At 40.8% G+C, this 11,884-nt stretch overlaps 1 protein-coding gene across 4 annotated transcripts in view; it reads left to right on the top strand.

The window, feature by feature from the left end:
* Ankrd44 (ankyrin repeat domain 44) overlaps window positions 1–11,884 on the top strand; it is a 277,518-nt gene that overhangs the window by 149,202 nt on the left and 116,432 nt on the right. For all 4 annotated transcript variants that reach the window (XM_021197304.2, XM_029538308.1, XM_029538309.1 and 1 more), the window contains exons 5-8: window positions 6,970–7,170; window positions 7,526–7,613; window positions 10,194–10,336; window positions 11,516–11,728. In XM_021197304.2, coding sequence (XP_021052963.1) covers window positions 6,970–7,170; window positions 7,526–7,613; window positions 10,194–10,336; window positions 11,516–11,728 — 645 coding nt within the window. The remainder of the gene's footprint in view (window positions 1–6,969; window positions 7,171–7,525; window positions 7,614–10,193; window positions 10,337–11,515; window positions 11,729–11,884) is intronic.

Raw genomic sequence — 11,884 nt, 5'->3', positions numbered from 1 at the left:
AAAAATGCAAAAAAAAAAAAAAAAAAAAAGATGTGTGCAGCTTTTCCTCATCTTTCCCATGTGCTGGCAGTGTATGCATCTACACAACTGGAGGACAGACAGGCTGTATAAAGACAGAAACTCATAAAAAGTGGCAGTCCAAACAGGGCATCATCCAAAAAGGCCTACAGCCTAAGACTGAGCACTAACATGGCTGGAACTTTCATTCAGGAGAAACAGTAGGATTCTTCCTAGTGTTTGTTCATTAAAAGAGAAAAAGGGCTTTAAGAGAACACAGCGTGTTGTGGCCTGGGCCCTGGGGCCACTAGCTCAGCTCTGTGATCTACCTGCGACCTTCCAGAAACTCTGGAAGCAATTGAATGACTTCATACTCGGGCATGATGACTTGTCCTTGTAATTGTAGCATTCGAGAGTCTTGAATTCAAGGACACCCTGGGCTTCACAGGGAGCCACACCTCAGCAAAAGCTGACATACAAGCAAAAAGAAAAGGAGAAAAATGACTCATGAAAGAAAAATTCCTTACCTCTCAGACTTAACAATAAGTCAATAATTTTATCCTTCGTTATTTTCATTCTGATTGCTTTCTGTTATGTTTTGCAAAAGTTCTGGGTTGTAAAGCACTGTAAATAATAATAAAAAAATGTTTTTGAGACTGGGGGCCATGCAGGTTTTGGGTTTGTAATGGTTCTGCTGCCGAGAGCTGGGAGTATGATGTTACACTGGCACATTTAACTGAAAATGTAATTGTTAAAAAACTAGACCCTTACCACAGATAGCTGAAAATCTTCTCTTAGTCCAGAAAGTACTGGCCTCCCTCCTCCTGTGTCAATTTCTTCTTCACCTTGTATATTTAAGTTAAGAAACTCCTAGACATTAAGTTTTAGCCAGTGTGCAAATACAGGAAAAGAAAACCACCTTTGATTTAAAAACTTAGTCTCCTAAGTAGCCCAAACAATCATTTCTTCACAAAACCAAGTTAAAGCACTTCAAAGGTTAGCAAGCCTGAAACAGGAACACAGCTTTAAAATCAAAATCAAAATAATTTTTAAAACAAGGATTTGGTGTGGTCTGAATGTTATATTAGATTTCTATTAAATATATTAAGCCAATTTGGCAGGATAAGCTACAGCTTAAAATTATAAATAACTAAGGAGAATTAACATTTGGATACATTTATGCCAGGGTATTGACTTGGCTGAACTCGTCCAAGTCTTGCAGAAATCGCTGTACCCCTGAGTCAGCCTGCCGATGTGTCATCAGCCTCACCCTCGGCCATCTGCCGATGAACCGAGGCACAAAGGGCCAGCTCAGGGGGCCACGAGGCCTGCTCCGTTCTGCATGTTTGTGAACTTAATGCCACAGTCTTTGTTGCTGTTGTTTCACACTGGTTATTAGTTCTGGGGTCTTGTGCAGGATGGGTAAGGACTCTGAAACTACTCTCTTATTATGGTTTTTAAAAAATACTATTTTAATTTTTTGAGATTACAATATGTTTGCATCATTTAGCTCTTACCTTTCTTCTCTGGACATTCCCATATACTTCTCCTTGGTGCTCTTTCAAATTTGTAGCCTCTTGTTTTTCATTAGTTGTTGTTGCATATATATATATATATATATATATATATATNTGTGTGTGTGTGTGTGTGTGTGTGTGTGTGTGTGTGTAATTTAAAACAAATATATAAAATATAAAATAATAAATACATATAAAAATAAAAATATATAATAAAAATATAATTCCTACTTCATCAGTCTGTATAACGTTACTTGTGTGCATGTTTTCAGAGCTGACCGTCTGGCGTCGGAGAACCAGCTGATGTGCTTTTCCCTGAGATAGACTATTTCTCCTACCCCCAGCATTCCTTGCGTGTGGTTCTTCATGCAGGTCATGGGATTTTCCCTGACCACTTTAGCATGTCTATTGTTGCTCAACTCACATTTGGGCTGTCAAGTTGGTGAAACTTTGAGTGTAGTTTCTGACATTCCTAGAAGACACAGCCTCACAGTAAATTTCCTGACCTGCCTTTCACAACCTTTCTGCCCCTCTTCTGTAAGGTTCCTTGAGTCTTAGGTGCAGGAATTGTGCTGCGAATATTTTCATGTTTTAAAAAGTAAAGTTTTAGAAATTAAGAACTCCTTTATACACTGTTTATTTCTTAATGGAGCCCTCTTACATTAGAAAAGTAGAATCATGAAGTGGACAGATATAAAAAATGTTGGAGGAAAAGCCGGTAACAAAAATAGAGAGAAAAATAAAGGTCATGGCTCTTCAGGGTATCCCTGATCTGTAAGGGCTGGGCATGAAAGGCCAGTATGGTGACATTTGCAGTCACATGGAAAAATTTCACAGGAAAGATTTCCTGTCCTGTACATTAACCTCAGCTGATAATAAACTTGAACTCTTGAACTGCAGCCCAATGTCTGTTATGATGGCTTGGATTCAGAACTGATAAAGATTACATAAGGACCATGTGCCCCATCTTTTACAAGTCTAGCATTCTCTTGGTGATTTCAAAGGTCTGGGGAGATGTGGATTGCTGCTTGTATTTGTATTCCCTGCGTTGGTCTAGTTAATGTGTTTGATTTTGAAAGTTTGCCCTTAGGTGCTGGCATCCACCTCACCCTAGCACACATGGCTCACAAAGGACTTTTTACTCACTATGCAAAACACAGAAGCCCTGTACATCCTCCATCAAATTCACAACTGACCCTTCACTGCATAGCCAGGGCCTTGCTTAACACAGAGGCTTCTGACTTTCAGCACAGCTTCCTCCTTAGGAGGTACCTTAATTATAAGCAACATTTTCCCAGCGAATAAAACTTTAGTCAGTCTTGATAATTTTCAGTTTCTGATCATTCAACCAAGGGCTATTCGAGGGATCTTCAAACTTTTTTATGCAAAGGGATAGATAGCATGTTCACCTTTGCGGTTTGTAAAAGTAACTTTTAGTCACCCGATGTAATTGTCTTAGAGGCTTACTGCTGAATAAGCTCACCCTTGCTAGTTCTTTCTGAGCTCTGGCTGGCTAGTTCAACTCAGCTCCTCTGCCTCAAACTCTTCTCCAAGCTGACTGATTCAATCTGGCTTCTCTCAGCTTGTCACTGGATTGATCTGCTTGGGATCAAACTAACTCTGGCAATTTGTTGTAATCTTCTGGCTCCTTCTCAATCTCTGGCTTCATCTACCTCTCCTGACCTACACTGAACGGCATGAGCTCACGGATGACCTCAACTCCTCTGCACTCATGGCACTGACTCCCAACTGACTTTCTTTCCCTGGGCTGCTCTTACATACGTTTTCTCCTGGGAGTTGGATGTATCCTATCTCTGACTCATTCTGTCAAATCTTTCTCTGATTTGTCACTTTGTCTGTTCTTCTGTTAGACATTACTGTTTGGGATTAAAGGTGCATACTGAAGGATTCCAGCCAGAGGGATTGAAGATGTGTACTAAGGACCTGTTGGCTTTCTAGCTGGATCTAGAAGGTCTTTGGAACTGATCTGAGCAGCCTTGGTGCTGGATTAAGATTCCTCCACAGTAATTCCCCACTTCAGCTTCTCAGCTCAGCTGTGGTATCATGAAAACAGACATGAACACTTTGAAAGATGAACTGTGTCCTCCTCAAATAATTTTTACAAAAACAAGACACAATATGTGTATGGTTAAAATACTTTAAAGATACTGATTACAGCACAGGCCTTGAACTCAGGATCTTCCATGCTTCCAAACAAAAAGCATTTATTTATATGTAAATATCACTTGCATATAACTCTATGATTTTTGCTTAGCATATTGCCTTGAATAAATGAATTGTGAATGATTCTTAAACATTGAATTAGATGTATCTAGGCTACGTCTTACTCACCTCCCCTGCATTATGTTAATAATCACATTTTATGCTGAGAATATTGATGCTGATAGGAGAGTGGTTTAGCATACAGACTCTGTGTTTGATCGTCAGCACCAAGAGAAAAAAAAGATAATTATATTTTATTAACTTTCAGTTATAAATTTCTCCTGAATTCTCTAGTCTTATCTCCCAATAAGAGTAAGCTTGTGAATGATTTTGAATATTTTATTTTGTTTATCTGTCCTAAATTCACCTAACACCTAACAGAAGCAAGAACCCACACAAGCACATTGAAATAACACTGAACTAAGGCGAAGATGTTCAGGTGACAGTGTGTATTATTGCTTTGCTGTGAATGTGAGAAATGGGTGCTACCATTTTATGTCCTGTATCCGCAAAACATTTTTGTGGAACACATCTTCAAAATAGTGTATCTCATTTATATTTAAGTTATATATACACAGAATAGCACGTATGTCCAAGATGGGATAATTTATTTATCTTTTGCTTATACAACTGTGAAGGTAATGGTCTTCTAATGGCTTTTCTCTGCCTTGGCCATGCTCTTGTCAGAGCTGATTAAACCTGTCACTGCTTTTTACTCCTAACTACAAATAGTGTAAAGCTTCCCCTAGAGCTTTAAGAAGCTTCAATGCTGGGACTATACTTGCTCTTTTACTGTCGCTATCTCTGGTCCTTGGGTACCTTGCAGGGACCTCTTCCTCCATCCCCCAATATTGGGAATTGAGCCTAGGGTCTCATACTCTAGACGAGCATTCTGTCAATAAGCTGTATCCCCGTCTTAGGGTTTCTGTTGCTGTGAAGAGACCCTGTGACCACCTCTTATAAAAGAAAACATTTAATTAGACTTTCTTACGGTTCAGAGGTTTAGTCCATTACTGTCATAGCAGGAAACACGGTGGTGTGTGGGCAGATGTGGCAGAGAGGTAGCTGAGAGTTCTACATCTGGTTCTGCATGCAGCAAGAAGAGAAACTCACAATAGGCCTGACTTGAGTATCTGAGACCTCAAAGCCCATCTCCAGTGACACACTTCCTCCACCAATGCTACACCTATTCCAACAAGGCCTAATAGTGTCAATCCCTATGAGTCTCTGGGACCATTTTTATTCAAGTTACCACATCCCTAAGCCCCCTTTGACTTTTCTTATTAAGACAGTGTCTTACTAAATTGCCTGGGCTGCCCTTAAGCTTAGTCTGTAGCTCAAATTGCAAGCTTCCTGCCTTAGCTTCCCGAATGGATGAGATTACAGTTCTGTGTGCCACTAGATCTGGGGAGATTTAGGGCTCTTAGTTTAAAGGCACACATTAGAATCTGTAAATGCACTTTCGGTCATCACTGTGCACTGAGGTCCAGTCAGAGGGAATGGAAGAAAGGGCGAGCCTGAATTCTTCAGTATTGTAAGAGCCCCATTCTTTCCCAAGGATTTCTCTATGTAAGGGAGGAAAGAGACAAGGGCACTGTGCTGACCCCAAGGTAAATATCAGCTACAAGTAGATATTAATTTCTTTTGATTTTTGCAGTTCTAGCAATGTTTCATGTGCAGGTAAACATCACCTGTGAGATGGCTCATCAGGTGAAGGCTCTTGCCATTAAACCTAAAGACTGAAGCTCAATTTCTAGAACCCACATGGTAGAAATAGAGAACTGACTCCAACAACTTGTACTTGCACACACAAATAAATGTAAAAAAGTACATATTTACGTTTTACTCTAAAACAGGCTCATGGGATATTGAGTAATTTTTTTCAGCCTTCTGAGGGTGGGCAGTGTATATATCTAGTCTTTATTTGTGTCCCTGAATTTTACTTGCATCATCTAGAAGAGGTTCCCAAAATTACAATACTTTTAATTTCAATTGTATGATAGGTTTCTATGATTTCTTTTTGCTCACATTTTACTGTCCAAGTAAGCTGTTTATCTCCATACATTGCTACTTTTGACTCACAGAAAACTCTGCATAAACATTTATATCTGGACTCAAAATGCTGATTTTGCTGAGTTCATATCAGTTATCTGGGACCTGCTATCATATAGTCAAATGATAAAGTAGTTTGTCCTCTGGCTTCTATAATATAGGTAGAGCTGAAAGTTATAGGTGAAGAAATGGGTAAGCTGATTGAGTCAAGGAAAAGAAATCAAAATCAAAAGTCTAAACAATCGTGCAAAGGAAGAAGAAGAAGAAGAAGAAGAAGAAGAAGAAGAAGAAGAAGAAGAAGAAGAAGAAGAAGAAGAAGAAGAAGAAGAAGAAGAAGAAGAAGAANAAGAAGAAGAAGAAGAAGAAGAAGAAGAAGAAGAAGAAGAAGAAGAAGAAGAAGAAGAAGAAGAAGAAGAAGAAGAAGAAGAAGAAGAAGAAGACGACCACCACCACCAACAGCAAAAGAAGTTGCTCACTATAGCCAGGCTTGGTGGTCACACAAGAGGCTCAGATGGGAGAATCATGAGTTTAGGGACAATCTGGGTTACATTGTGAGTTCCAAGCCATCCTGGGACAACTTTCCAAGATCTTGTTTCAAAACAAACACATGGAAAACCAAGCCAAAACAAGAAAAGGTTTACTAATTGTGATGGAAAAGTTGGAATCATTTTATTATAGCTGTAAAATGAGACATCCACTAATTACGTCCTTTGCCTGTGTAGCAGTCTCACAAAATGGAAGGTCACGTGTTACACATTGGCACAGAGAACCCAGATTCAAAATGTGGTCCAAGAATGTTTGACAGGCTTGGGGAGTTTGTTGGTTTATTCCCAGACTCCTCTCGTTTTAGAGGACATTTTTGTAGAACTTTTTTTTAACAGATCTTTTGCCTGCTATGCACATCAGGTGATCCAAGGATGCCTCATCAGAAAGCTGTGTCTGTAAAAGGTGAACGGAGTCTCAGGTGGGGGTCAGGCTTTTGACCTGAAAGAGGAAGATGGGGAGGTTGCCTCATTTTGTGTTCCTCCTCATTTTGTATGACTTGGCTTGTCCACAGCCTGCCTGGGAGGGCAGCAATCTTTCCTTTCTTACTCCAGTTCCTGTGTCCAGAGAAGCACCTTACCCACAGGAAGTATTGATGGGCATTTATCAGTGATCCTGCAAACCGTTTCTGTTGTAGGAGGCAGTGCAAGTATTGATTAAACACTCGGCCGATGTGAATGCAAGGGACAAGAATTGGCAGACCCCCCTCCATGTGGCAGCAGCCAATAAGGCCGTCAAGTGTGCAGAAGTGATCATTCCGCTACTGAGCAGTGTCAACGTCTCTGACAGAGGCGGGCGCACAGCCTTGCACCACGCCGCTCTGAATGGACACATGGAGGTGAGTGTTCTCAGCATGGGGAACTGGGCCACACTGCTCAGATCCTATTAGCCACAGATGGAACCACTTTTGAGACTTCATGTGAATGTGAGAATAAGAGAGGTATGTTGTCTGGGCAGTTATATCCATTCTCAATTCAGACTGTAATGAGTTGAAACAGTAGATTGTCATTTCAGTCTTCTCCTCTGACATGAGCAGTGTAGCCTGTCTTGCTAGCCTGTCTTGCCAGCCTGTCTGCCTGGTATGAATCCTTGAGCTGCTGTTAGGCTTGATGCTAATTTGGTTTAGATCACCTGGAAGCAACAAGGAGCCGCCATCATTGGAGGGAATACCTGAGTTCATTGTTATCTTTCAGATGGTCAATTTACTCTTGGCCAAAGGGGCAAACATCAATGCATTCGACAAGAAGGACCGACGAGCTCTCCACTGGGCAGCATACATGGGTGAGTATTCTGTGTGTGGGAAGCAAAGTGCCAGGGTCTTTGCTACCTCAATGGTACGGTAAGGGCCTACTGTGCATAAGACCCTGGTTTTCATTCCCAACATATCAAACAACAATTAAAGACCACAAGCAGATGACCTTGGCTCTATATGCCATGGCTCTCTTGTTGACCATGTAGGACAAATCTGACTTAAGTGTTGTATTTCACTTGAATGAAGATTTGGCCTGTTTTCCTGGCATCTGCAAAGTGCTCTACTTGGACAGTTGCCTTGTCAGAGGTTTATTTATCCCAAAACAGGGGGAGGATGACTCATGGCCTGGACCTCTCTGAACATTCTTCACTCTGGATTGGAAACTACAAACATTTCTTGTATGTTGGTTTGTTATGGCATCAAATAAAGTGTTTAGGAAAGAAGCAGGCTGGCTAACAAAGCAAGGACACTATGCTCCTTATCTTTGTGCTTCTAAATATTTTTGAAAAAGACAAAGGGAAGGAAGAGAGGGCAGCTTCCTCTGTATATGGAAGTGGAAGATTCTAGTAGCTCAGGCTTCTGCTGTGCTGGCACAAGTGGAAGCCCACAGACTTCCCTCTGTCCACTTCACTCCGCTATTGTTGAAAAGACTGCATCTCTGTTTTGTCCTTTCCTTTCGATCGTCGCAAAGGCCTTGGACAAACGATAGTCCTCAGAGTTTATCCTCAATGCAGACATGAGAGGTGAATAACTAAGATCCTTCTGTGTGTTTCCAACTGGAGAATAACCTGCAGTTAAAAAGGAAGATAGGGTTCTATCGGACTTAGATGCATACAAGCTGATATCCACCCATGGGCTATTGTTCTGCCAAATCCCAGAAGACCCACACATTGGGACACAGAAGAGAGTACAGCAATGGCAGTCATGGGAATTTATAAACATCATGTGACACACTAAATGGAGATGCATCATAAAGAACTACATTTAATACAATAATATGTACAATATTTTCTATTGCTGTGGAAGCTTCTATACAGGGGAGGGAAATTTGGAAAAAATACTGAAATATTAGATGGAATCTCCAGGGATTAGTGATTATTTTTCATTTTGTTTTGTTTTGAACATTTTTGCTTGCTTGAGTCTGTTTCATAAGCATACATATCTGTTATTATTTCAAAAATTAACATTACATGTAGGATGGAAAGAAGTAGATTGGGGTGAGAATAAAACAAGTCCCACAGCTATGGATTTCTGAATGAATTCTTAGACTTACAGACGCCAAGAATCTTTAAATTTTGTATGAATTAACTCCGTGTAGGAAAAGACCTTGAACTGATCCTCCTTCCTCTCAAGTGCTGGAATTCCAGGTGTGTGCCACCGGGCCTGCTCCTTCTTTCATTCTTGAGTAACACAGACCTTTAAGTAGGCTAAAACCAATTATATCTTTGGATACAATATACATGGAACTACTCAAAGACCCTGTGAGGTTCCAGCTTATGCTTTGCTGATGTATAGTTAAAATATTTTTATGAACCAAAGAAGTCAAATCATTATTGCTCATGCAGTCAGGTTACAAATAGGGTGACATACAATCCTTAGGAGACAGGGGATAAAAGCTGGGGCAGGTAGCTTGAGTCGGTACCACGTAACTGAAAATATTTTTCTATATAAAAGATTTTGTAGATAAAGAATTACATTTTGATAAAGCAAGCTATACCCCCCCCCCCTTAGCCTCCCGTACAAATTGTAGGTCTTGGAACCAGTATTTGTCTCCTGCCCTTCAGTTAGCTGCAACATTTATAGCAATGAACTTAAGCTTTAAACGATCTTCAGTTATAAAATAAGGCCCAAACACATGTGCCATAGTGAACTAGGGAACAGATCTCAAATGCCCACAAAGCATTAGGAAGGTTTTTCATTTAGTGAACGATGTATGGGAGTTATTTTACATGAAAACATAAGAAATTGCCTTTTTATGGATTAAAAGCCAACAAGGCAATGGTAATTTCAGATTAAACAGTAATCTGTAAGTATTCTGATATATATATTTTTTAAAAAACAAATTGGTTTTCTAAACTGAATTTTTACTGGTAGGCTTTTTTGGTGAGGATGGTAATTGTTTTCATTTTAACCCAACCCTTGTTGCTCTTACTGTGTCTGTTTTGAGGCTCTAGCTAAGTTGCCAAAGCTGGTCTGGAGTTCATTCTCTATCCCATGCTGTGTCTTAACTTGTAATTTGCTTGCCTTTTCACCCAAATGCTGGGATTCTGGGATTACACACTCAACACCAATACAGCTTTTAAAAGGTGGAGCTACTAATATATTGTCAAACAGCCACCACCTTTGCTACATCTCATTCAATCTTAGATATGAGTCATCTTTTTTTCTTCCCATGGGATTTATATAATGTCCAGTACATAGTAGGCACTCAATAACAGCTCATTGATTATATTCCATGAGGCAGCTCCCCCCACCTGGCTCCCCGCCCCACTCCCGGATCAGGAAATACTGGTGGTAAAACCAGCTAAGAATGATCATTTTTTTTGTGTGGTGAGTTGTCGCATTGTCTTATAAAGCTTAACTATGTTTTTGCTGCTTTATCTGTCAAGGCCACCTGGACGTTGTGGCGCTGCTCATTAACCATGGTGCAGAAGTTACCTGCAAGGATAAGAAGGGCTACACCCCGCTGCACGCTGCAGCCTCCAATGGGCAGATCAGTGTTGTCAAACATCTCCTGAACCTGGGGGTGGAGGTAAGCTCTGATGGCTGTATCGCTGTGGGGTCATGTCTTTCTGTCTGGGTTTTCTTCTGCTCTGAAGTGAAATCCTGTTTGCATTTTTAATTCAAGTGGAGAAAAACTTCTTTCCTTGGCTCATGTATTTCTTAGTTTATGTGAGCTGATAGAGTGTGATTGGGGCAAATAGCAGGAAGCCAGAAACAGACTATAGACATAGAGAAATATACAAATGTTTATATTTAATTCTTTTCCTTTTTTTTCTTTTCTTTTTTTTTTTTTTTTTTTTTTGGTTTTGGTTTTGGTTTTGGTTTTGCCTTTTGAGGCAGAGTTTCTCTGTAACCCTAGCTGTCCTGGAACTTGCTCTGTAGACCAGGCTGGCCACATGCACTGTCATCTCCCAGCAAACATTTATATTTTATGCAATTTGTAATAATCAGTCATTTTAAAAGGCCTGTCAGAAACAGACCTTGGAAGTTGTGGATCACAGTAGGAGGGAATAAATGGATGGCAGGGATTGAATAAGAAATGTTGATGGTGAGCTTGAACCATTGGCCAGTCCCTTCTCCTTCAGCTAGGAGCAGTGATGCCCAGGGCATCTTACCTCTGGAGGAAAGGAGAGTCAGGTGCTGTGTGAGACAAGATGCCAACATCCAGATCCTTGAACAGGTCTGGGAAAGTGGTAGGGCATCATGGACTAACATACTTCAGCTCTGCAGGGAGACCAGCCCCATGAGGTGTCAGGCTCCAGAGAGAGCAGAATGACTCTGAGCCTGACTTGAGGGCACGGGATTCACATGTCTTGCTATCCCTGCCCTCACTCTTCATGGTCATGGTTGCCACGCCTGTGCGTTGGCCTTGTTCTTTTCTAGCGTTGTGAAAGTCTTTGTTTTCCATTTTATTTATCCATCTCTGTCTGGATAAATCCCTTTGCAGGCTGAAACCTCTAATAACCTTGTGGCTTTTTTTTTTTTTTTTTGGTCATATTCAATTTCGCTTCTCTTTCCCCAGGGTGTGTATGTGTGTACGTGGGGTGCACTCGCTCTCAGGATAACCTGCTGGGGAGCAAGTGAGCTCTGAATAATTACACTGATGGGTGAACCTTCCCTTTCTCTCACCAGAGCCATTAGGCCTTTTGTGGCAAATGGAGTAAATTGGCTCCAGTGATTTTAATTGTCCTTGTTGGATGCTTTGCAGATTGATGAAATCAATGTCTATGGAAACACAGCACTTCACATTGCCTGCTACAATGGCCAGGATGCTGTCGTTAATGAGCTGATCGACTATGGTGCTAACGTGAATCAGCCCAACAACAGTGGTTTCACCCCTCTGCACTTTGCAGCAGCGTCCACTCACGGTGCTCTGTGTCTGGAGTTGTTAGTGAACAATGGGGCCGATGTGAACATTCAGGTATGATATTCAATCTCTCTGCCTTAAACACTTTTGCACTGACTATCGCGTGGATAATTCATTCCTCCTTAGAATAAGGAACAAAATACCCATGAAAGGATATAGATACAGAGACAAAATTTAGAGCTAAGATGAAAGGATGGACTATCCAGAGAC

Source organism: Mus pahari, chromosome 5 (genome assembly GCF_900095145.1).
Source record: "Mus pahari chromosome 5, PAHARI_EIJ_v1.1, whole genome shotgun sequence".
NCBI classification, from domain to species: Eukaryota; Metazoa; Chordata; class Mammalia; order Rodentia; family Muridae; genus Mus; species Mus pahari.
The sequence above is the reverse complement of the archived record's forward strand: the minus strand, read 5'-3'. Positions and strand labels throughout refer to the sequence as shown.